The sequence below is a fragment of the Sturnira hondurensis genome, unplaced genomic scaffold (genome assembly GCF_014824575.4).
Source record: "Sturnira hondurensis isolate 20B ecotype Veracruz unplaced genomic scaffold, ASM1482457v3 Scaffold0006213, whole genome shotgun sequence".
Taxonomy (NCBI): Eukaryota; Metazoa; Chordata; class Mammalia; order Chiroptera; family Phyllostomidae; genus Sturnira; species Sturnira hondurensis.
In genome coordinates this window covers 3192286-3219432 of record NW_028078844.1, presented here as the reverse complement: position 1 = coordinate 3219432, position 27147 = coordinate 3192286, and the positions used below count along the sequence as shown (strand labels likewise).

The 27147-nt window shown below is 37.5% G+C and overlaps 1 protein-coding gene across 4 annotated transcripts in view; it reads left to right on the top strand.

Moving 5' to 3' along the window:
• The window catches only part of ELMOD1 (ELMO domain containing 1), an 87814-nt gene that overhangs the window by 36844 nt on the left and 23823 nt on the right, over window positions 1-27147 (top strand). For 2 of the 4 annotated variants that reach the window (XM_037047719.1, XM_037047720.1), the window contains exons 2-6: window positions 2956-3057; window positions 13880-14025; window positions 14163-14191; window positions 15118-15215; window positions 18254-18383. In XM_037047719.1, coding sequence (XP_036903614.1) covers window positions 3041-3057; window positions 13880-14025; window positions 14163-14191; window positions 15118-15215; window positions 18254-18383 — 420 coding nt within the window. In that variant the 5' untranslated portion in view covers window positions 2956-3040. Of the gene's footprint in view, window positions 1-2955; window positions 3058-9478; window positions 9532-13841; window positions 14026-14162; window positions 14192-15117; window positions 15216-18253; window positions 18384-27147 lie in introns of all 4 variants that reach the window. The other 2 variants (XM_037047723.1, XM_037047722.1) reach the window with 2 other exon arrangements.

The window sequence follows — 27147 nt, the reverse complement described above, 5'->3', positions numbered from 1 at the left end:
TTTTTGTGATCAGTTGGAGGGGAAGGGAAAATGGTTTAAGACAGCAGGAGAGTATTCTATGATATGTGCAGTAATAGCCAGTAGAGAGGAGATAAGAGATCTTTAGGCTATGTATAGTGTTAACTGTAATCTTTAACCCAACTAGCCACTTTTAAGAAAGGATGGACAGAAGATAAGACTCTTGTTGGGGAGGGAAGGATTATTAGTTGGATCTAGGAAGCAGTAAGGTTGTCAGAGGTCAGATTCTGAGGTAAGGTGAGAGTAAAGGATAGTAAATAGGTGTAGTATGTGAGAGAGTAGAGTTAACCACTACAGTAACAGAGTTCAGGAAACTGTGAAGTGGGCTAAGATCTGGAAGGCGTGTTGTGTAGTATTTACAATAATATAGAACAGCTATTATTTACAATAATATAAGAGCAACAATCATATGACAGAATCTATGTGATCTGGATAACATGAATCGGGGGTGTATAGAACTTTGAGCAGTGTGCTAAAGGAACACAAGTGATGTGAAGGACAGGAAATTAGCAATACACTGTGGAAGACAGAACAGGGGAAACCTGTGAAATGTTACAATATAACCAGCCAAGCAAAGAAGGCTATACAGAAAGAAGATACAAAAATACTATTACACAAATACAATATAAAAATACTATTAAAATAAGAGATGGAAGAATAATGAAAAAATAATAATACAAGTATTCAGTAACTTGTAGTTTGTCTGCAATAGCAAAGTGAAATTTGTCTCACTGTCTCAACTGTTGGGATGCCTCCTCTTTGGGTTCAACTCTGGTCCTTTCACAGTTCCAAGTGTTTTGTCTCACTTGTGGGTATCAAAAAAAGGAAGGAAAAAAAGGCAGGAGAAGGGTGGACGAAGAGATAAAATTGGAAAGAAGAAATAAAACAAGAAAGTAGGAAAGAAAGGAAAAAGGTATTGAAAGATAAAAACAATAATAAAAATTTAAAAAATAAAGATTACTTTAAAACAAACAAACAAGCAAAAAACATCTCTTATTGGTTTCAAACTGGCCAAACCGGTTTTTCTGGTCTTGCTGTCTGCAGCAAGCTGAGGGGCAATTGGTTTCTCCCTTCCCAGTGTGTACTCAGCCACTCTTGGGAGCACTCTCCCAAGAGCTAGTCTGGCACCTCTCCCCAGCGCCTTAGGTGGGGGATCCAGGTCTTCTTCAGAGAGTTCTTTCTCTGGGGTCATCACCATTAGCTGGTGTCTGAATGTGCGCTCGGCCAGGCTGCCTCAGTCCCTCGGGTTTGGGCCCAAAACCTTCCCAGTGCTATGGGGGAATGCAGGACCTTCCCCCCAACCTGGGGATCACTGCCTGGCTGAGAGGGGAGTAAGCTGAGCGGCTATTGCAGGAGAATTACCCAAACAGTTTTTCTTTTTGAGAAATTTCTCCTACTCAAGCCTGCCACTCAGTACAGCCCAATTCTCCAGCCAGACCCGTGACTATCGGGGTCAGAGCCCGACACTGTGACTCTCAACTCTCCTAAGCCAGCGGCCGCAGACTCCACGAGTGATCACAGCCCTTGTATGTTTGCCTCTTTGTCCTTACTCCCCTCTCAGCAACTTCTACAACCAGGTCTCTCCTGGTGCTGCTCAAACCCTGCGTGTCCGGGGAGGGAGGGAGCAGTTGACCTGGCTCTCTCCCAAGGACTCTGTGGCAGGCCCACTGCTCCCAAAGAGTCCGTGATGGACCCAGTGCCAGCACTGGGCACCAGGCCTAAATTTATCAGGTCAAAAGCCAGTTTTCCTTTTCCCAAGTCTTAAATTGATGTGTACACTTTTTCTTAAAGCATGCATTGAATATTTACAAAAAACAAGTATGTTTTGGGGTTTCCTGGCTTTGGGGTTGAGTGGCCAGCGTTTTCTAGGCTGTTCTAGTTGATAATTTTGTCTCTGTCATTTGCCCATACACCAGTCCCCTGTGTTGCCATTGCAGCTGGTGTTCCATTTATCACTTCTCTCCTGTGGTTATCACTTCTCTCCTGTGGTAAATTGTCTCTGCTATTGTTTCCAGCCTCTCTCTTCTCGAGTCTGTTTCATCCCGCTTTGAGGGCAGTTTCTGGTGTCCTCTTCATCAAAAGAGAGAAGACAAATAACCTGGCATTACAGGCTTTGTAATAACTTTTTACAAAGAAAACTTACACTGAAGAGTGCTAAACAAATACAAAACTTCACTGTTCTATTCACAATGCAGAAAAAATGGTGGGAGGGATGAAACATCATTCGTTTGCTTGGAGTAGTTGGCTCTTTAATAGCATATTTTAGCTCAAAGACATTAGCAGCTGCTTCTAGGTATTTTGGGTTCTATTTCTGAAAGTTTGGGGCTGACAGATTTAAGACCATTGCGTATCTCGAAATTGGGATCATTAATTTTATGGTTCTTTATTTTAATTTTATTTTTTAATAAATACTCTTCTTCCAAATCTAGTAATGCCCCAAATAGAGAAAAAAACTTACTATCAAAAAGCTTGCTCATGAAACATAATTTCTCCAGCAAGTTACTTAAAATGAAAGGCTAATCTCTGGCTGCTGTAGCCCAGTGGATTGAGCGCAGGCCTGTGAACTAAAAGATCAAGGTTCGATTCCCAGTCAGGGCACACACCGGGGTTGCAGGCCAGTTCCCAGTAGGGGACACACGAGAGGCAGCTATATATTGATATTTCTCTCCTTCTCTCCTTCCATTCCCCTCTGAAGATAAATGAATAAAATCTTTAAAAATAGCAATTTCTTATTTAAAAGAATGACAGGCTAATTGTTAATTATGAAGTAAAAAGCTTTAGTTCTAATCTCCATTCATAGAATAGAGTTTGCTTCATGGGCAGTTTGGTTGTTAATGCCGTATAAGTAACGTTGTCCACTTACTAAGGTAAACAGAAATTTGGGAGTTGGGATTTCTAAGCCCCCTAATAGTAAATATATCTAATTTCTTCCCACAGCTTGCACTTATTTTGACAAGAGCAAACTTAAAAGTAATTACTTGAGGACCATTTGGATAACATCTGGATAATCGAAACAGGCACAATGAAGCACTTCCTGAGGTAAGTGTTTTCTAGTCCCCTGGGTGAACCCTCTAAAATGGAGAAATTACTTCTTTGCCAATCATGGTAATATTTCTGTTCACTATTTGTGGTCCACTAACCAAAGTCTCATGTTGTATTTTGGCTAAGAATAATTTGGTCAGGAGGTTCCACTGCTAATTCCATGTGCACATGGATACCGAAAGAGAACACTTGCAAGTGACAGATCACAAGCGATTACAAAAGCATATGGGCACAAAAGCACAGGGCAGGGAGTGCTTCCGGTGACCTTGATGTTGTGTGTCTCTGAAGAGTGGCATGCCGCTGGCCTCAAAGTTGAGGTCTGAGGATTAGTAGTCTGAGAATCAATATCACTTGTGTAGAATCATTTTCCTGAAATAAGTCATTTTAAATATTCCTTTAGATTTTCGTCGACTGGCCAATTCATGCAGGTATGTTCAAATGTTCCTTTTTGGGAACAGTAGACATTCCAAGCTTCTGCTCTTCCTGCCTCAGTGATGTCCCTGAAACTTGCGTTAACTGTTGACTCCCTGAACACTGCTGTGTTGAGTAGTACTGTGTATGTCGGTACATGTTGGGGTGATCTTGTTTTGTTTTGAAAGCCATTTGGCTGGACCTATAATTTTAATTATTTTAAGAGTACTGACCACTATTCACAATATATTAATGAAATTGTCAAAGAAATTTAAATTATACTGAAATATGACAAAAATAAAGTTAGTCTTGCCCATAAAATTATAGGAAAAAAACACACTTTGCAGAACATTGAGTTTCTTTCCCCCAAGACAGAGGCCTGTCCCCCTTATGCATTCTTGTCCCTTGCACTGGCTTCTTTTCTCAGCAAGTAATTCACGAACCTACTTCTTTTAGGTGATGTTTTAATTCCTTCAGTGGCTGAAATTTAAGATTTTCTTTTCCCCACCAGTTTTGTTTGTACCATTGTTTCTGGAGCAACTAGATCAATTTGTGTGGGATTCACTGTGTTTTGGTGCAACTACTGGTGTTTACTGGATCTCGCAGTTGTGAAAACCTCCCTGGAGGTTGCTATTAAACAACTATCTGTAGATATTAGCATTTATAAGCATACTCTTTAGCCTGTTTATCTCCCCTGAGTAAAGGAGAGCATTTGAAAAAATCACTAGATTTTCCAGCAAAGAATTTGATCTGATAGGGTTTGGTTGCCCTGGTAACAAACCCATCTGTTTACACATTCATGAAAAATGGGTATGGATGAATCCCACCCGCATATAAACGTGGTACATTTTAGTCACAGAATAATGTTAACTGAAAACTTTAGTGTTAGATGGAGCTTAGACATCAGGAGCTCCTTTCCTGAGGGGGAGATGGTGGTGGTCAGGTTTGTGCCAAGATGTGTGCTAATGGATTTCTTCAGTGTCTTACTGGCTTTAGAAAAATTCGAGCAACCTCCAAAATCAGCCATTTTAGGAGGAATAGGAGCACTTGTTTCTGTTAGTTTTTTGTTAAATTGCATAGGTGTAGCACTGTGTTTGGTGTAGATGATGGCATTTTAAAATGAAGTTGTATTTGATGTATTTGATGACTGGTATGGGGAAAATCTTCCACTGTAATTTTACATAGACTAGCCTCAAGGATAATGGAAACAACACATCTATCAGTTGTGTGTTTTGATGCAAATTTTTCTCTTTTAACTTGGCACATATATTGTATAAATATTACTTGACATTGCTTCTGTGAAACTGAGGCGACAGTAATAGATTGCACATCAGAAAAGAAACTTGAGGGTTTTCATTGAGCATTGGTTTTGGTAAGGAAATGCAATCGTGCCCCTCGGATGATTATTACTTCTGGCTTTAGTTTTTGTTTTCAATTAAAAACAAAATTAATTAAATTATATTAAATTATAATGTTTGTGTATTCATTTTATGTTATATGGAATTTGGAAGGTTAAGAGGGCAAGGAGTAATAATCCTGCATTACAAGTTGTATCAGGTCATTTAAATTGCCTTGTATTCCCTGTAGTCCATCCCTACAGATGTTGGACAATTTGGCAGTCTTTTTAGTTGAACCAAAGAGAAGGTTCTGCAGACATAGCCTGGATAAATCAGGTGTTCATTCCTGAGCTCAGCAAATATATTATTAGGAATTGACTTTCACTGAGAAAAATTCAGCATTATTTAAAAGCCCACAGAGTGATTAACCTGTCAGCTTTGGAATTGCTCAAGAATGAAATGCTCCACATTTAGCCACAGAAGAAATGAGGTTAATCATAAAGAATCCAGGTTGTGGGAAAGAATGGATTTTAATCCAGATTTACAGTACATGGTACCCATACTCTGCTCTCTGCAGCTTATTGTTACCATAGCTATATTAATGGTATAGCTACTCAGAGTATAAAGGAGTGAGAAAATATTCAATGTTTGTTTTTTAAAAATTATATGAGATATTAGAAATAAATGCTGTAGATTAGTACCCCTGGCTGAAGGATGTATTTTGAACTGACAGTAGAGATAGGATATTAGATAAGTACACCAATAGTCCTCCAATACGACTGGAGCCAGGGTCTGCATTAAAAGAAAATCAGGGTTTAAATAGGGAAGAAATAGCCAGTGTTTAGCCAGTGTTTAAAGTGTGTCTGGATGTTATCAGAAAAAGAAAGGGCTCTTTTTATGCCCCAAATAGAACTGAGGCTTAGGGTTTAGTTTATATATTTTGTTAATTTTAACTCAGTTGATGTATATAATAAGAAGTCCTAAGACTTGTACTGAAGATCTTTCCCCTTGATAGGATTTACTTATTGAGGTTATATTTTTAAAGCCATCAGACATTATTAATTTTGAAAATTTCTAATACAGGGAATCGTTTAAGTCACCCATGTAAATAATTGTTTCCGACAGTCCTGGCCTCAGCATCTGTTTCTTGGCCGTGGACTTCACTGCCTGTTTTTCTTCCTGAGGCAGGAGAGAAGAAAGGGAAGCGTCTGCCAAACTCCAACCTCCAAGGCAGACACTGAGCAGTACAGCAGACTTGTACCCAGGTTCTGGCTGTGAGCAACTGAAAGGAAAAAAGTATTTTACTATTATAATTAGGTAAATAAAGGCTTTCAATGAGCAAAAATATCTGTAAATTGAGTTTTATAAGTCATTCACCCTGACTTAACATCTCAGTCCACCGACTCAGTCAGTAAGCATTTACTGCTAACAGTACTGTGCCACATTTTAAATTTTTACTTTCTATTAATAACGATTGTAAGAAACTAGGAATTAATATCCCGTCTTACAGTGTAGGGCACAAAGGCTTAGCAAAGTTAAGTTACTCACCCAAGGGCACACTAATATTTGAATGTAGGCCTTTCTGACTTCAAAGCTGTTTCTCGTTTTTTCTACATTGTTACGTCTTCAGTGTGTGTCTACTGTGAGCTTTAGTGGGCAATGCGAAAATGAACATGAGGTGGTCTCTGCACCAGAGCAACACACCTCCTGGTAAGAAGATGAGGCACACACTTGCCCTCATGCAGAACTAAGATATGAAAAGGAATGTGGTTAGTGACAGTCTGCAGACATTTTGTGACAGGAATATCACCTCGCTTCACTGAGGTGATATTCAGGGAAAAGAAGGACTAGGATGTTCATATCGTTAAATAAGAATAGAAGGTGTGGGAGGTGAACAAGACACAGTCAGCAAAGCCTGAGGAAGTGTGACCAGCTGCCACAGCAGCAAGTGGTTCAGGTTTGTTGATTGTAGACCCTGTGAGGGTGAGTAGAAGATATGATGCAAAGATCAAGTAGGGGCAGTTCTTGGACACCTTTGTAAGCACAGGAAATCTAAGGTAGACCTTTAAGAGATGGGAGAGTCAGATGAAAAATCATTTTCCCTTCCAACATATATCTAGCCTTCCCACAGAGCTAGAAATCTAGTCCATTCCCCTCACATTACAAATGGGAAGGCAGAGGGAGGCTCAGAGAATCAAAGTAGCTTGTCCATAGTCATACAGCTCACAGTGGCAAATTGACCCTAGACTAAAAGTCAGACTTCCAGACACTTCCCTTTTTAGTTAGGCATTATTTCCAGTTAGCACCCACCAATTTCCATTACTTTTGAGGAGCAGAAGATTCAGGGTCATATAGTTGTTCCAGAATTTTATTAGCATTACTCGAGGCATTAACTGAGCTTGTGAGATGTAGCAGCTAAACCCTGAACAGGGGGTTATAGTCCCAGCATCCAAGTACCACTCTCACTCTAGACTGGTGCATTTATTCATAACTTTTTCTTTTTAGGATATACACATAGATCATGTATATGTAGGTATATACATACAACATGTATATGTATGTGAATACACACTATATACACACAACTACACATATATCTACACATACACATATTTTAGCTTATTTTGTTCCCTGCATTTAAACAAGAACTTTGCACACTCTTGTTGAACTACGTTACCCTGAATATTTTTCTAGGCAAAACTCTGTAGGTGACCCCACCACAGCCTGCCCATGCCGTCAAGCTGCCATGAGAGACTGATTTATTTAGAGCTTGATCACCAGCACCCAGCTCTGCTGCTCCTTGGGTTTCCCTCAGCTTTTCAGGGACAGCCCCTGGACACTTCACTGATGGCTCAGTCCCTCCCACAGAGCATGAGATAAGTGAAAGCCCTGGACACTCAATAAATGTTGGTTTGAATTTCACTCCTTTAACTACTGTGTTTTTCATTTTCATTCTGAAATGAGTAAGGCATGCTGATTTTCCTCTTGTTCTTGCCTCCTTGTCAGGATGATCGAGGATTGGCTGTACTGTCCAATCTCAAAAGAAGGCGCGCTCTCCTCTGCCTCTCTAGCATTCTAAACAATTTCTTTTATGGAATTATCCCAGTATTTGTACTTTTAGGGTTTTTTGTCATTTTTCTATCTAGACTATAAATTCCTCTAGACAGAGATGGCATGTGGTTGTGATAAAATTAAGTTCTTGACTCATGTTTGCTTTTTCCCTCACCATTATCCTCACACTTTTTCCTCCTATACTACAGCCAGTCTTTTCATTTTGTATTTGTTCAGTTTAGTGAAGGAATGAGTAAAATATTTTACAATGATCACTTTTAATTTTTTCCACAATACATAGGAGGGGATTATAAGGGGACTAAATGGTAATGAAAAAATGTAGTAAAGATTAAAATCTATCTCCTTCAACTATTCTAGGTCTTTAACTCAACAGAAATTAACTTATTTATAATACTGAGAATATCTTCTAATCTGGTCCTGATTATATATATGTGTGTATGTATGTATACTCATGTATTTTTAACTATATTATATAGTGTATCTATGATACTAAATAAAGGCCCATTCCTTATTCCCCAATAGAGGTTTTGGGGCTCATTATGAATAATTACTTTATTTTATTTATGGATTTATTTAATTTTGTTTTTTTAAAGTACTTTTATTTACAATAAAAGTTTATATTTCAGGTTACATTTAAATACTTTTTAAATGCCTAAATATAACATGTTTGCTACTTCCTTTATAAAGAAGTCAATAAAAATATTATCCAAATACCAAAAAATCTGATTTTTAAAAATAAAACTTAGAAAATATATGTATTTAATCATCAAATTCTCATTGAATTCTGATATAATTAATAAATTAAGATAAACCTGTGCCTCCTTTTTTCAAAAGAAAAAATATAAGCCATTAATTAGATTTTTACAGTCACTTAGTACTCTCTAATTCCTCAGAAAAAAATTTCCTAGAATGTAAAAACAGTGCCCTTTGCTAAAGCAGTAGAATTTGGAATCGTATCCCTGATAGATTTACACCCAGAACTTTTCAAAGCCAGTGTCGTCTCTTTGGTTAAAGAATGATGGAAAAGACTGCAGGGCCCCTACATACCTGGGCACAATGGAGAAAATATACTCATCTTTCCAGAGACCCACAGTTTCTTGTGTGACTTCACAATTCTAGTTCATGTATCAAGTGTTCTGCAGCGTCTTGTTACATTAGGAAGCTCATTATAGAAAGGGTCCCATTTACTAGGCCAATTGGCAAGTAAATTCCACATGTAGGCTAGTGCCTCTAATTAGAAACTTCAGTAGAGCAAATGAAATGTGTTAAAGGTAAAATATCGATATATTTGACCACAAACCAAAATTGGGCTCTCATCAAAAGCAACTGAAATTTTTTCAAAAGTCGTTTTAAAAAGTGAATGAAATGCTAGAAATGTTGAGCAGTTTTCTATTGTTCTTCATGGCCATTTGGATGAAAAGTATTTTGCTTAGGAAACTGTGGTTTGAACAAAGAACTGTGATTATTTTGTATATTTCCTTCCTTGCCAATAGTACATTTCTTATTTATTACAGGATTTCTTCAAGCAAGAATTAATATTCATTAGCAAATTCATTGAAACTGTTCAAAATAAACCACTTTTCTCTTTATTATTCCAGAAGAAGATGTCAGAGTCACAAACTTAAGATGACGGAGTAGTGTTGCATTGCAGGTATCCACACCCCTTCACCCCACAGGCAGGAGGCCACACGGTTCTAGGTGCATCTCCTGTTTCAGAGGCTCCATCCCTGCTGAATGGATTCTTCTAACAAAGCATAAGGCACGGGACTCGTTTTTATTTGGTAGCAGAGATATGATCCATTTTGAATAATTTATACTGGGTGACTATTCTGGTTTAAGCTAGAGAATGAATGGTAAATAATAAAAGCGATCATATTGTCTTTAAGAAGCATACTGCTGTGAACTCAGCCATAAACTTCACTCTGCAGCACACTAGTAAATGGCAGTAAGAGAGAATATTGGAAATAGAAAATGTGTAAATAGCTCTTATGATTGTGTGAGAATCTCCCAGTGCTGGAGCAAGTCATTCAACTTACTGTCATTTTCCTTACTAGACTCTTCAGGTCCTCCTGCAGTAACTCCTTTTGGGACACTATCAAAAAAAAAAAAAAGCTATGATTAAACAAATGGAAACAAATACAAAAAACTTCTGCCTATTCAAGGAGTTATTAAAAATAAGAAATGGTGATCAGTATTTTCTCCTCACAGTATTGAAAATTTGATTGTTATTCTAGCAAATGTAATACATCTTTTCAGTAGTGAATTGAGAATCTGCCAGTAGAATTAAGAAAATTAAGTCTAGTGTTATGAAGGGAAAAAGCAAAATATTCTCCTAATTAAAACTAAGCTTATTAGTTTGATGATTCAGGATAGGAGTTAAAAATGCAGCTACAAACCTCCTGAACATAGGGTTCAGATGGTGTAGAGGGTGAGGCTGTAATCCTTTTTTTAAGAGTAGGAACAGAAGGGTGGGATTAAAGAAAGCAAATGGGATCTGCCTCATAGGTACATTTCAGATGCCTCCACTCTAAGCAACGCCAGAATAAGATGAACAAAATTAAAAGGAGAAAGGTACTATAAGTCCAAAAGTCCTTAAACTGAGATAAGAAACATACTCCTTTGCTCCCTCCCTTCCTCCTTCCATTCCTTCCTTCTTTCCTTCCCTTTCTTTTTTCTACACCAACCACTGATTAGCTTAGGAGCATATAAAGATTCATTTCTTAATTTCTGCCTTTTCAGGGTAGACATGCCAAACCAATTTAACATTCTCACAAAATATTTCATTATTGTTTACTGCTCTCCTCTGGACCTTCAGCCGTTTTTCCATAAGCTTTACAATGTAGGGTCTTACACACATGCCAAAACATAAGAAGTGAGCTCCTGCCAGCACTTGATGGTGAAGAACAGCCATTCGGAGGCACTCATACAGAGGTTTAGCTGCTCTGGTCCTTCCGTGAGGAAGCTACTGTTTCTGACATCAAAATAAGCCCTTTAAAGAAAGGGAGTAGTGCTGGTGTTTTCACCTCTGACCAAGCTTTAGGTTTATGATCTAAATACAAGATAAATCATATCTGTCAAAACATTGTTCAATCTCATGATCTGACTTGAAAAAATATGTAGTTCTTAGCATAGCAGGAAAATATAGTGCCTGGCATAGCAAACTGGCCTTTAAATGAAATATTTGTGGGTATGTTGGCCCATTAGAAAAACAAGGGAAAAATATATCCTTGATAATAAGTAGCATTATCAGGGCAACTGGCCCAGAAATTACAAAAGGGTAAAGACGCAGTGTATAAATGTCACTTCACAGTTGAAATGGAGTTTCTCTTTCATGATTTGTGACATTGTTTATGTGACTATGCGAAAGGAATGTATGTGATGCACCTTGTAGAGTGATGAGTCCTGAGAAATGAAGCAGCATATCTAACCCCTCCCTGTAGCTTTCCACCGGGTTTCCCTGTCTTTGACAGTTTGAACATCCTCAGGGGAGTTGAAAAAAAGATAAAAACAAATAGAATGTGATGTCTTTTCTCTCTTTTTATATAAGGCTATCTTGATGCAAAATAGCTCCCCACACATTTTTTCCTCATATACATGAAGGCCAGTGGGAGAAATTACAGATGGGCTCCAAGTCATCCCATCTGGATACTTCCTGCCACCTAGGATGAGACTTGGAGGTCTCAAGCCACATCTTTGTATAGATGTGATGGAGAAGCTGTATGAGGAAAGCTTTCTGTAGTTTAAGCTATAATAGGATCTGGTTGTTTATACCCTTAGTAGGGAAGTACAAGGATTTACCTTAAATGTTAATCAGAACCATCTTCTCTTGGAATATTTAGTACCACAAGAACCTGATTGTCATGGAGTCCTGACTTAAGAGAGGCTTCATGTGAGGAACTAGCCCACATGCCAGGCAGGCTTCCCTGGAAATAGCACACAACATCATCAGGGTGGATATCATGGAAAGCTTTTTATCCTTGACTTAATAATTGGAACAGTGCCAAGCAGTAATTAATATCATTGCTGTTGAGCTGGTGACCAGTTCAGAGAGTGCTCAGTTGTTTTCTCTGGCATAGCTATCGAATAGTTGGAAAAATGGAAAACATTTTCGAAGAAAACTAGTTGAAGTTTAATAAAATTTCTCACTCAGCTAATTAAAATGTTCCACTAATATTTTTAAATTACATTTTTTGGAGCCTGATAACCTAAATTCTAATTGATCTTGGAACATATTTGACTAAAATGGTGGAACTTCAGACTTTACAACATAGTAAATTTGTTGTTCAGAATCTGATTTTATTCACATAGATATTGTATATATATATATTTTATAATGGCCTTGATCATTTTATATACCTTAATTGTTGAAACTTTTTTAAAAAATAAACATTACTTATAATTTTATTACCCCAAATGCCATTGTTAACATTTTTGTTGTGATCCTGCCATTCTTTTTTTTTCTTGTTTTTACATCACCATTAACATTTTTTGTTTAATTTTTTAATAAAATGTAGATCATCCCATATTAATTTCTTTCTAACTTCTTTTTATTTGATAAGCATATTATGAACATTTTCTCATGTTATTACATATTCTAGAACATCATTTTATCACCCACAAAGAATTCCACTGTGTTATCTTAGTGTAGCAGTTTGATTACTTACACTGTTTCCTCCATTCCCTTTACATTTACATGATACAGATCCTATGCTTTTGTTCAAGTTAGCCTTTGGGAATTTGTGGTTTTAACACAGGCTGTTCAAGGTATTAGAGCCACAGCAATTTGAATGAAGGAAAACTATAAAGGTGTTGGTTCATATTCAGGGATGGATCACATCATTGAGGCTATTGATTACTACCCTAACTCACCTGAATGACCCTGGATCACCATATGTTAGAGCTGGAGGGATGATGAGTGAATGTTTTAGAAGAAGAAACATCTTTTAGAAATGACACCAATAGGAAGTAATATAAATAACTCTGCCTACTAGGAATGTGTAGTGTTAAGAGAAGGTGGGTTAAATATAAGTTTGGGGCTATTAAGTCCTCTTTATTTCTATAGCTTGAGTCATTTTGAGACTTTGAACAGTACCATGAAGTATTAGGCACTGACATATTAAAAATAAAAGTCAACATAAAACACAAATTCACATGCCAGAGACATTGGGAAAATATGCATGATCGTGATGATATACTTTATAGTCTGTTAATGTATTATTGAAGTCAGATAGGGTGTGCAATTAAAAAAAAAACAACTTTGTTTCCAAGAGCCAAAAATAAACTTGTCAAAAGGTGGAATGTGGGGAAGGTTTAAGTCAGAGGCTGTAGAAGAACCAAAGGTCAACACGCTTGTCAGTGGACTGGTAAGAAGGCCTTCTAGTAAGTCCAAGAAGTGTTAGAATTGGTCAGCAGAGATGACAGGTAGCCACACAAACAAGTCCTCAAGGAGGACGACAGTAAAGGAGAGCAGAGGGAAAGAGAAAAGAATGGAAATAGGGAAGAAATAAAATAATGACCAAAGGGGGGTCACTAAGGATGCGCTGGAAATGAACCAGGGTGAGCTGAGAGGCTGTCCACAGTGGCAGAAAAAGGACAGTTGCTGTGGCACATTCTTTCCCAACATCTAAGGGAGCAATAACTTCTAGATACTATTTTAAAGCTATCAGTATATTTTTAAATTGTATTTAGGCAAAGATAGGAAAGGAAAGGATTCCTGGACCTTGCACTTAGTTTGTTGGAATTCATATTTACTAGAACAGGGCATTCTGGAGTTGCTTGCAGTCATAGTGAGTGCGTCCTCACAGGCCTGGGCTTACCTCCCAAGGGTGAATTTGTAGCTACCTCAAATAAAATAACATGGGGTCAGACAAAAGGAATAGTGTGTAAACCAGAAATCTAATGGCTGTTTTTCTTCTGGGCTTCTTTTCTGGCTGGTGGTGGCTGCTTTCTCTTCTCTTCCAGAGTTCTAGTGGAAGGGTGCTGTCTTTTGTTTTTGACAGAATGCTGATCCAGGTGTTCCTGTATTTTTACTGTAAATTTTTGTGGCGCTGCCTGAAATTTGTAATGAGGAAGTTGACCGGAAGGTGTGAACTACAGCGGATCTGTTACAACACCAAGCCTGGAGCTTCTAGAACCATGAAGATCGGTAAGCATGAAACCAGGAAGTAAGCAAGATGTAGGCTTGGTGGCACTGAGGGTACAGTGTTTTAGTTCAGCATAGTAATTTTAAACCACACGTAAAGGATAATTTTTGAATGATTTTTAAAATTATCTCTTTTATAGAAACATCACTGAAGGATTCAAAAAGTAAGGTAAGTAAAATTGATTCTATATTTTTCAGCAACTTTTCACTTGGAAGCTTCCCTCCATCATCAAAAAGTAAAAATTCCAAGAAACAAAATGTACCATTAGCTATAAAAACTAATAAAAACTGAGGTGGCTCTCTCTATGGAGTACACCCACACCTTTCCCTATCTCCCTTTTTCCCCCTGGCCATTTTCTCCCTCCCTCTCTCTCCCCTAAGAGGAAAAAAAATCTGAAAAGAAAGAATTGCCTTTGCTTTTAACATGGAAATAGCCAGTGCATGTGAATTTTTTTAGGCAGATGTAAGGTGTACTTAATTCTCCATTGTCGAATCATCCTTTTTTATACTTCTTCCCAAATCATAAAATAAATATTCCTTGAAAATAAGAGTGACATTAACTCTCAATATCCAAATCATTTAACTTTATACTCAGGATTTTCCAAGGAAATCAAAGAGGCCACTATTCTAGTTTTTATAGCACATAGTTAAGCATTCACATAAGAGAAAAAACCTATTTTTCAAGATTCTTGAATATTATTATTTAATTTTGGCATCCTTAAGACTGTATCCCCCATGAACTTCACTTAGTCATAGGCATAATGCCCAGTAACAATGGAAACTAGGTATGTTGAAAGAGAAAAAGAAACTATTTTAATGTAAGTAGTTTAAAACAGATGAAAATGATAAAAAAAACTTATTATTTCTATTTTATGTTATTACTTTAATCAGGACAATTGCACTACCATCATCATGAAAATGTCAGATTTACTAGAATTAAAATACTAAAACAATATTTGCTCTTAGTTTAGTTTAATATCTTCATAGAGAAGCTTCAAACAAATACCCGAAGCCCCTATCTAAATAGACCCTAAATGGACCCCACGTAAGCTCTGGTGTTCGTGACAAGGAGAATGATTGAGACATGTTTTCCAGCTGTTGCAGACTTCAGTGAGTGTTCACCCTGATGCTATTGAAAAAACCATAGAAGACATCATGGAACTGAAAAAGATTAACCCTGACATAAATCCACAGTAAGAACTATTTTATTATTTCATAAATATAGAACACAAGTCATGGCTATGCATTTATTATTTATGTAATGCACTTGTCTCTCTCAGTCTGTCTGCCTCTCTCTTTCAATCTCTCTCTCTCAGTCTCTCCACCTCCCCAGTCCCAAATCATCTGCAATGTTTTGACTTTCAGATGAAGAATAAAGAAAAAGGGTGCCTTTTTCATGTTTGTAAATAGCAGCAACTTTGTACGTTTTGTGATTCATGCTTATGCTTTGAGATTCAATGAATGTAAGAAATAGAATGGATGCCTCTGGTATCAGATGAATTAAAGGGAGCCTATTTCATCAACAGCCACTTCATGCAATGCCTGTGTGTTACCTTACGTAAAAGTTCAAATTGTAAATATGCCCAGGCTGATTCTGCTCCATCAGTTCATGACAGGCTAAAAATCTTGGAGCCAGTTCCTACATGCCTGTCAAGAAGTCAGGCATGTGTGGGAGGGAGAGATGGTTTTTATATGAAGACTTTAGAACTTTGTACTTTATTCATCTCATCTTGAAAGTATTAAAATGCACTTGGCAATGTACATGACATTTAAAATTAGCTTTATATTTTCCATTGGGAAGAGGAATTTTTCAGTAAAAAATTAGGCTAAGGATATTAGGTAGAGTAAATTCTGCATGTGGATATATTTAGAGACAGTTTCAGTAGGTAACAAACTGTCTTTTAGATATTCATGAGAACTTCAGGTGTTGTCACTAATAAAGGCTTTTAATTGCCAAAGACTGGGAGCTATAGTTAAAGGGAATTACAGAGTTCACTTTGCATATGTCTGTCTCTTGGAAGGATTCTAGGTACTAGCTAATTGGGTCTCATCACAAAACTCCATTTCTGTGTGGTCTCTATGGCCTTCTTCTGCACATGCCAGCTAATTGGCTGTCTTTTTCTTATTCAGCCATTAAAGGTAATTTAGTTATGCAGTAAAAGTCTTTTTGAATCCTTTTGACATATATTTTTTTTCTCTGGGAAAGTGATAATAAGACAATTTATTTTAAATTAAGTTGAACGAAAAATTTAAGACTACCATTAGGCATGAAGGATATATGAGACTTATAATCACATTTAGAGATTGTATTAATTTAATAGCAGACCTTTTCTGTCCCTTCTGTGAAAGTTATATGTTTCATTCAAGAGCATTTCCTTACCACCTATTCTTTTGATTGTCTTTAGGAAAAATAAAACCTTATAGGTAGTAGATTGTATTTTGCTACTTTATTTCCCGTACCAACATTCACAAAATATGATTTTTTTAATTTAAATAACTTTCTGGAAAAAATCAAGAAACAGAGAGCAAGGGGAAATATTTTATAATTTATCAGGCCATTACTACTATTAACCTCACTTTGTTTTAATTACATTTTTTTTCCAAGTGCTGCTTATGCTGCTGGTAAGAATTACTACAGTAAAAACTGAATTGGATTCTCTTGTTCCATCTTCTTTCATTTTCCCCACTTTCCTCTTTTCCTCAGAATTAACTCTTTTCAGTCCTGCACTGTTTTCCTGGATGACCAGTGCCACTGTTCATTTTTCCTACATTAAAATACCTGATTCAGTTTTTTGATGCTATGGTAACAAGTAGTGGTAAGGGTCATTTAACTGAACATTCAGTTTCATGTAAATGTAGTATTCTGGGTTATCTGACACTGCCCTCTAAATCAGGAGTAAGTATACATCCTGAGACATAATTTTCTGTTGCTCCTACTTTAGTCTTAATTTTCTATGCATCTTATTCCCTCCCTGCCCCCTCCCAAAAAAGATGATGCTGACACTGTCATTGTGATTATAATGACCATCACAACAACAAAAATGTTCAAATTTAGTGAGTGAATTAGGGATAGGCATATATGGGAGAGTAACTGTCGGGTTAAATCATATAAAATTGCCAACATTCAACTATTTTGAATCACAAAAGCTAATTACTGTAAAGAATGTAGCAGGGATAAGTAAATGTGAAATAAATACTTCCTTTAGATTTTAAAATGCCAGCAAATGAATGCAGGAGAATAATTTATGTGACTGTAGTTTATATGAAAAAGGAATCTTGGTGATTCGTTAGCCATCTGTTTAATAAACCTGTTATGTGACTGCTAAAAGAGATCCTGTTTTATCTTCTAAGTTATAGGCAAGAAACAGCATTTAGACCACAGGAATTAATGATCCTCTGTGTGTCACGCTTGCCAGCTTGCTTTCTGTCCCAGTCATGTGGTGTAATGGGACCGTTAAACATGTACATTCAGAGAAGACTGAGCAACGTAGTAAAACATCTCAAAACCATGCTTCATGAGAAGGAATTGGAGGAACAGAGGATTTTTTTTAACCCTGTAGATGAAACCAGAAGAATCACTATCTTAAAATAAATAGACATGGGAAATGTGGAACTACATTTGCTCAGAGAACAGAATTTGAGCCACTTGGTCATAAGGAAAGCAGATTCTGTTTCAGTCTAAAAAAGTGTTCAGATAACTAGAGGAGTTGAAATGGAATGGGGAATCTTGTAAAGTAGTGAGTTCTTTCTCTTAGAATTGCCTCATCTGTTCAGGAATGCTCCCAGAGGTATTTTTTGTTGTTGTTTTGAAATTTTTTTACTCCTAAGCCCCTGAGAGCTATTTCCTCCCTCTGCTACTCTTTAAACCCACACACACCCCTCTGAAGTGTGCTGATATACCCACCTAGTGGGGGCTACTTGGTCCTTAAGAACTCATTATCACCTGTACTTTCTACATTTCACAAGTCACCTGCATAAAACATTCCATTATTTTTAAACCACATTGTTGCACATGGCTTAAGAAAAGGCCAGAATGAGAGGGAAGTTTCAGCCAAGTTCTACAACTGTCCATGAGTTTCAGTAAGAAATTGTGCTTCTATTAGATTCTATTTGTGCAATTCCCTACATGTTAAATGAACAGGAAAAGTCCTGTTTTGCGTACATCAAGTGAACAAATGCCAAAGTATGTTTTGTTTTTCTTCATGTGTGTTTCTTCTCTTGAACACCTTAGGTTGGGAATCTCTCTTCAGGCTTGCCTTCTGCAGATTGTTGGGTACAGAAACCTTATTGCAGATGTGGAAAAGCTGCGCAGAGAACCCTATGATTCTGATAATCCCCAACATGAGGAAATGCTTTTGAAGGTTAGTCCTCAAGCACATTCTAGGCCTTTGCTTGGGTCAGCTTATGTCTGCCAAGCACGTGCTATGTGATAGGCATTCCATCATCTATTTTCAAAAGTTAATTTAGAAAATTTAGATTACTAGTTTAGTTCTAAAGGTTGATTTAAAGTTTTTCTCTTAATTTTTTAATTCAAACTTCAGTGTTCTGAGGTAACATTTTAATGTTATGATCTTATATGATCTGATGGTATATTAATGTTTCATAATATACCATCAGGTCATATAAGATTCCTGAGGTCTTATTTTGATAGCCAGAATGAATATTTATAATTGTATATTAGTCTTTCAACAGTTTTAATACACGGGATATAAATCTTTACCCCCTCTTCTAATACTTTACAAGTTACATGAATAAATAATCATCACTAAGGCTTTGGGTAATTTCCCAAGAGGGCTGTTACTGAAGCAGCAACCAACTTCATCTTCTTTGATGTCTATTAAAAGTCATAAATGGAAATCCCAGGTCACTCTTTGACAAATGCTGTTTCTCCTATGGTTTCTGACACAGTTAAAGGATCTAAACTTGAGGCAAATGTGAAAGCCCACAAAAATGACCTCTGATGACTCAGACTGCAAAAGAAAATTGGCTTTGCATCTAAAGTCTACATGGATTTTCTAATGAAAACTTTACCTCTAACATGTGAACCAGCAAGAAAAGTAGGCTTTACCAACTAATTCACTGGCCGTGTCTTATTCATCTTTGCAACCCCATGTTCAAAGCAGTGCCTAAAATTCAAAAAGGCAGTAACAAAATTGGAAGAAAGCATTTGTTTAGCTGCCCTAACTTTATTTTATTGAAAAATGCCAAGGCTTCTGGCCAAGACTGAGGTGTAGGTAGATATATTTTGCTTCATTGCACAACTAAAACAAGGACAACAACCAATTTAAAAACAAAGAAGCAACTAGAGCTTCTAACCATGTAGAAGTCTGATGACCAAGGAGTCAAAGAAGAAACATTCATTCAGACCAGTAGGAGGGGCAGAGAAGGGCAGCTAGGGTGGAGAGGATATGATTCAAAGCAGGAGCAGTTTGATAAGGTAAAGCACTCATTTATGATAAAAAATACTCAGCAAAGTGGGAATACTGGGAGAATTCCTCAACGTAATAAAGGCCATATATGAGAGACCTACAGCCAACATCATACTCAATGGGCAAAAACTAAAATCTTTTCCACTAAGATCAGGAACAAGACAAGGTTGTCCACTTTCACCACTCCTATTCAACATAGTATTTGAAGTCCTAGCGACAGCAATCAGGCAAGAAAAAGAAATAAAAGGCATCCAAATTGGAAAGGACAAAACAAAACTGTCACTGTTTGCAGATGACATGATAGTGTACATAGAAAATCCTATTGACTCTTCCAAAAAACTACTCAACCTAATAAATTTGGCAAAACAGTGGTTTACAAAGTCAATATCCAGAAATCAAAGGCATTTTTGTATACCAACAATGAAATACCAAAAGGAGAAATCAGGGGAAAAATCCCATTTGATATAGCAACAAGAAAAATAAAATACCTAGGAATAAACCTAACCAAGGAAGCAAAAGACCTGTACTCAGAAAACTACACAACACTGAAGAAAGAAGTTAAGGAAGACACAAACAAATGGAAGCATGCACCATGCTCATGGGTTGGAAGAATTAACATAATCAAAATGGCCATACTACCCAAAGTGATTTATAAATTCAATACAAATCCCTATTAAAGTACCAGTGACATATTTCACAGATACAGAGCAAACATTTCAGAAATTTATGTGTAACCATAAATGACCCTGAATAGCTGCAGCAATTTTGAGAAAAAAGAAAAAAGCAGGAGGGATCAAAATACCTGATATCAAACTGTATTACAAGGCCACTATAATCAAAACAGCCTGGTACTGGCATAAGAACAGGCATATGGACCAATGGAACAGAACAGAGCGCTGAGAAATAAACCTCAAGTCTCTACAGTCAATTAATATTTGACAAAGGGGGAAGAAGCATAAAATGGAGCAAAAATAGCCTCTTCAACAAATGATATTGGTAGAGCTGGACAGCTACATGCAAAAAAATGAAACTTGAGCACCAACTTATGCCATACACAAGTATGAATTCAAAGTGGATAAAAGACTTAAATATAAGTGGTAACTCCATAAAGGTCATAGAGGAAAACATTGGCAGGAAAATCTGACATTCCATGCAGCAAAATTTTTACTGCTATGTCCCCTACAGCAAAGGACATAAATGAAAGAATAAACAAATGGGACCTCATCAAATTAAAAAGCTTCTGCATGGCTAAAGAAAACAGCATTAAAATGAAAAGAGAACCAACTATATGAGAAAACATATTTGCCAATGATACCTCAGACAAGGGCTTGATCTCCAAAATATATAAAGAACTCATAGGACTCCACTCTAGGAAGACAAAAAACCCAAATGGGTAAAAGACTTGAACAGACACTTCTCCAAGGAGAACATACAGAGGACCCAGAGACACATGAAAAGATGCTTAACATCACTAGCCATCAGAGACATGCAAATGAAAACCACAATGAGATGCCACCTCACATGGGTCAGAATGGCCATCATAAACAAATCAACAAACGTGTTGGAGAGGATGCATATAAAAGGGAACCCTAGTACACTGTTGGTGGGAATGCAGACTGGTGCAGCCACTGTGGAAAAGAGGATGGAATTTCCTTAAAAAACTAAAAATGGAACTGCCTTTTGACCCAGCAATTCCACTGCTAGGATTATACCCTAAGAACCCTGAAACACCAATCCAAAAGAACCTATGTACCCCAATATTCATAGCAGCACAACTTATAATAGCCAAGTGCTGGAAGCAACCTAAGTGCCCATCAGCAAATGAGTGCACCAAAAAACTATGGTACATTTACACAATGGAATTCTACACAGCAGAGAGAAGAAGGAGCTTATATCCTTTGTGACAGCATGGATGGAACTGGAGAGCTTTATGCTAGGTGAAATAAGCCAGGCAGTGAGAGACAAATACCATCTGATCTCACCTTTAATTGGAACATGGTCAACAAAGGAAAAAAGCAAACAAATTATAACCAGAGGCATTGAAATTAAGAACAATCTAACAATAGCCAGAGAGGAGGGGAGAGGGGACAGTGGGAAAAAGGGTTTGCAGGAACTACTGTAAAGGACACATGGACAAAACCAAGGGGGAGAGTGGAAGCAAGGGAGGAAGGTGGGTTTGCAGGGGGTGGGCGGGGAGGGGTGGAGAGAAAATTCAGACTGTAATTGAACAACAGTAAAGTAATTTAAATTAAAAAATAAAAAACAATAACAAACACAAACTAAGGAAATAACTAGGGTAGGAACAGAACCACAGAAATGGAGGTCACGTGGAAGTTTATCAGTGGGGAGGGGGAGTGGGTAGAATAGGGGAAAAGGTGCAGAGAATAAGCATAAATGGTAGGTACACAATAGACGGGAAGGTTAAGAATAGTATAGGAAATGGCGAAGTCAAAGAACTTACATGTACAACCCATGGACACTAACTAAGGTGGAGAATATCGGAGGGAGAGATGGTGCAGAGCAGAGTAGGATAAAAGGAAAGGAAAAAGAGGGACAACTGTAATAGCATCATCAATGAAATATACTTTTAAAAAAAGGAAAATGTCATAGAAGTTGTAATTTTGAAAATGTATCTTGTTGTTTCTTTTGTGTGAAGACGTACATGTTTTTGTGTATGTAAGCACTTAAGCAGATGACTCATTTGTGTCTACTAATTAGTACTAGATATGATGGGAAGCATTAAAAATTAAAGAAGCCTTGCCCTGGCTGGTGTAGTTCAGTGGATTGAGCGCAGGCCTGTGAACCAAAGGATCGCAGTTCGATTCCCAGTCAGGGCACATGCCTGGGTTGCAGGCCAGTTCCTAGCAGGGGATCCACGAGAGGCAAACATACATTGATATTTCTCTCCTTCCGTTCCCCTCTAAAGATAAATAAATAAAATCTTTAAATAAAATAAAATAAATTGAAGAAGTACTTTAAAAAAATTAAAGAAGCCTCATTCTTAACAATAGTTTTTCTCCTTCCCTTTTATCTGCTTAATTTTAGCTAAGCCATTGACTGAACTTCATCTTTTATTGCTTCATTTTTTCATTTCTAATAATACAAGTAGTTGAGTTCAATAAAATAATCTCAAAGTGGGAGTTAAGAGGTGAAAGAAAGAGCCCTAACCTATTTTGGCTTGGTTGGGTGTCATCTGCAAAATGAAAAGCCCCCAGTTTGATTCCAGGTCAGGGCACATGTTTGGGTTGCAAGTTCAGTCCCCAGTCAGTGTGTGTGCAAGAGGCAACCAATAGATGTTTCTCTCTCACATTGATGTTTCTCTCCCTCTCTTTCTCCTTCCCTTCCCCTCTCTCTAAAAATAAGTAAATAAAATCTTTTTTGAGGAGAAAAAAAGAGAAAGTAGTATAATTAACAGACTAACCATAAGCACTGAACAATTTGTTAGAATGGCTGAGATGCCCACTGATTCGATGACATTTGGGTACTTGCCATGTACCATCTTAGTTGATCTGTTGTATGTGTGCTGGCACATAGTAGGTCTTTAAAAGTATGGTTAGATGCATGAATTATTGTAGTTCATTAGATAGTCAAGAACTTCTGTGATATGACTTATCTGTCATGATGATTTGAGCATGGATGGGACCATTTTTTATTGTCACTGCTATAAGATGTAATGAAAGTGATGGTTCGTGTTAACCTCAGAGGCGAGCAAACAGTGATCATTTTAATCCAGCTCTGATTCACACAGCAAATTATAAGTCAGGATGGTCCACTTCTGTGTTATGCACTTTGAGAAAAAGCATCTCTTCTACCCTTAAGTGGTTTGCAGTCTAGTTAGGGAGCTACGACACATTTACAAATACCACTAAATCTTACTATCGAGCTCCCCACAAATACTGTTCGAGTGTTTTCCATGCCAACTGCCTTATTGTAGCCATTATCTCTAACTTGGGCCACTAACACTTCCTTCCTCCCGTCTCCTTAAATGCTACTGGAGAAAGTATCCAGTCATGTCATGTCTCTATGTTAAAAACTTCAGGTTCCCTATGTCTAAATAGTAGAAAGCCCATGCATCTCAGCACGCATTTTGAACCCTTTTCAATTTATTTCTTTAAGCCATTTTCCTGCATCCCCATCATGCAGCACATTTCCACCAGGCTCTGTCATTCACCCTGGCCTAGAATAGGTTGTGCCATCCCCTGGGCCCAGGTATTTGTTCCTGCTGTCGCCCCTGTTACCTATTATTTTCACAGAAGAAGCTGCTCAACTTTTTAAGTCCTTATTTATTGAATGTAGAAATCTTTTCTATCCTCCCCAAGCAAACTTATTAGTACGGTCTCTATTCTCCTCTTCAATTTATTTTATTTTTATTGTTATTTTTATCTAATTCTTGTTCACGTACAGTTTTCTGTCTTATATTCCCAGCCCTGCCCCCCTAGTGCTCCCCACCTCCCTCCCATTTCCGCCCCCCACCTTAGTTATTGTCCATGTGTCCTTTATACTCGTTCATGTGAGTCCATCCCCTTTTCCCCTGTGATTCTCTCCCCTCTCCCTTCTGGACCCTGTCAACCTGTTCCGTATTTGAGTGTCATTAGTCATATTTTGCGTGCTTGTTTGTTTTGTTGTTTAGATTCCTGTTAATGGTGATATCATAGGGTATTTGTCTTTCACTGCCTGGCTTATTTCACTCAGCATAATGCTTTCCAGTTCCATCCATGATGTTGCAAAGGGTAGGAGCTCCTTCTTCCTTTCTGCAGCATAGAATTCCATTGTGTAGAGGTACCATAGTTTTTTGATCCAGTCATTTACCGATGGGCATCTAGGTTGCTTCCAACTCTTGGCTATCGTAAATTGTGCTGCTATGAACATCGGGGTGCATAGCACCCCGGGGTTCTTTTGGACTGGTGCTTCAGGGTTCTTAGGATATACTCCTAACAATGGAATTGGTGGGTCAAAAGGCACGTTCATTTTTAGTTTTCTTAGACAGTTCCATACTGTTTTCCACAGTGGTTATACCAGTCTGCAATCCCACCAACAGTGAACTAGGGACCCCTTTTCCCCACAACCTCTCCAGCACTTGTTGTTTGTTTCTTTGTTTATGATAGCCATTCTGACTGGTGTAAAGTGGTATCTCATTGTGGTTTTAATTTGCATCTCTCTGATAGCTAGTGATATCGAGCATCTTTTCATGTGTCTCTGGATCCTCTGTATGTCCTCCTTGGAGAAATGTCTGTTCAAGTCCTCTGCCCATTTTTTAATCGGGTTGCTTGTCTTCTTTGAGTGGAGTCGAGTGAGTTCTTTGTATATTTTGGAGATTAAACCTTTCTCTGAGGTATCATTGGCAAATATGTTTTCCCAAGCTGTTGCTTCTCTTTTTATCTTGATACTGTTTTCCTTAGCCATGCAGAAGCTTTTAATTTTGATGAGGTCCCATTTGTTTATTCTTTCCTTTATGTCCCTTGCTCTAGGGGACATACCAGTAAAAATATTGCTGTGTGGAATATCTGAGATTTTCCTGCCAATGCTCTCCTCTAGGGCTTTAATGGTTTCTTGGCTTATATTTAAGTCTGCTATCCACCTTGAATTTATTTTTTTGTATGGTGTAAGTTGGTGCTCGAGTTTCATTTTTTTGCATGTAGCTGTCCAGTTCTCCCAACACCGTTTGTTGAAAAGGCTATCTTTACTCCATTTTATGTTACTGCCCCCTTTGTCAAATATTAATTGACTGTAGAGAGTTGGGTTTATTTCTGGGCTTTCTGTTCTTTTCCATTGGTCTATGTGCCTGTTTTTATGCCAGTACCAGTCTGTTTTGATTACAGTGGCCTTGTAATACAGTTTGATATCAAGTATTGTGATCCCTCCTACTTTGTTCTTCTTTCTGAAAATTGAAGCTGCTATTCGGGGTTGTTTATGGTTCCATATAAATTTTTGAAGTGGTTGTTCTATGTCTGTGAAATATGCCATTGGTACTTTAATAGGGATTGCATTGAATCTGTAAACTGCTTTGGGTAGTATGGACATTTTGATGATGTTAATTCTTCTAATCCATGAACACGGTATATGTTTCCATTTGTTTGTGTGTTCCTTGATTCCTTTCTTCAGTGTTGTGTAGTTTTCTGCATACAGGTCTTTAACCTCCTTGGTTAGGTTTATTCCTAGGTGTTTTTTTTTGTTTTTGCTATATCAAATGGAATTTTTTCTTGATTTCTGTTTCTGCTGTTTCATTGTCAGTATACAAAAATGCCTCTGATTTCTGGATATTGACTCTGTAACCTGCTGTTTTGCCAAATTCATTTATTAGTTGGAGCAGTTTTTTGGTAGAGGCTAGAGGATTTTCCATGTACACTATCATGTCATCTGCAAACAATGCCAGTTTTGTTTCCTCCTTTCTGATTTGGATGCCTTTTATTTCCTTTTCTTGTCTAATTGCTGTGGCTAGAACTTCTAATACTATATTGAATAGAAGTGGTGAAAGTGGACAACCTTGTCTTGTTCCTGATCTCAGTGGAAAAGATTTTAGCTCTTGCCCATTGAGTATGATGTTGGCTGTAGGTCTTTCATATATGGCCTTTATCATATCGAGGAATGCTCCCTCTATTCCCATTTTTCTGAGTACCTTATCATAAATGGGTGTTGTACCTTATCAGAAGCTTTTTCCGTGTCTGTTGATATGATCATGTGGTTTTTGTCTTTGCTTTTGTTTATGTGATGTATTACATTTACTGATTTACAGATATTGAACCATCCTTGCATCCCTGGGATGAATCTCACTTGGTCGTAGTGTATGGTCTTTTTGATGTATTGTTGGATGCAATTTGCCAATATTTTATTGAGGATTTTAGCGTCTATGTTCATCAGCGATATTGGCCTGTAGTTTTCTTTCTTTGTTGTGTCTCTTATCTAGCTTTAGAATTAGGATGATGCTGGCTTCATAAAAAGAGTTGGGGAGTTTTCCCTCCTTTTGGATTTTTTGGAATAGTCTGTGAAGTATAGGGGTTAGCTCTTCTTAAAAGCTTTGTAGAATTCTCCTGTGAAACCATCTGGTCCAGGGCTTTTGTGTGATGGGAGTTTTTTGATTACTTGTTCAATTTCATCTGCTGTTATTGGCCTGTTCAGGTTTTCTGCTTCTTTTTCATTGAGTTTTGGAAGATTATATTTTTCTAGAAATTTGTCCATTTCACCTAGGTTTTCAAATTTCTTGGCATATGGTTCTTCATAGTAATTCCTTACAGTCCCTTCTATTTCTGTGGTATCAGTTGTAATCTCTCCTCTTTCATTTCTGATTGTGTTTATTTGGGTCCTCTCTCTTCTTTTCTTGATGAGCCTACTTAAAGGTTTGTCTATTTTGTTTATCTTTTCAAAAAACCAACTCCTGGATTCATTGATCCTCAGAATTGTGCTTTTAGTCTCTATGTCATTTAATTCTGCTCTGATCTTGGTTATTTCTTTCCTTGTACTTGCTCTGGGCTGTCTTTGTTGTTGTTCCTCGAGTTCTTGTAGACATCAGGTTAGGTTGTTTGTTTGAAATGTTTCTCTCTTCTCTAGGTGAGCCTGTATTGCTATGAACTTCCCTCTCAGGACTGCTTTCACTGTGTCCCATAAGTTTGGGTTGTTGTGAGATCATTTTTTCCTCTTCAATTTATGTAAATTACAAGTATGATCATAATAAAATCAGTAATAATGAAATATTCATTGC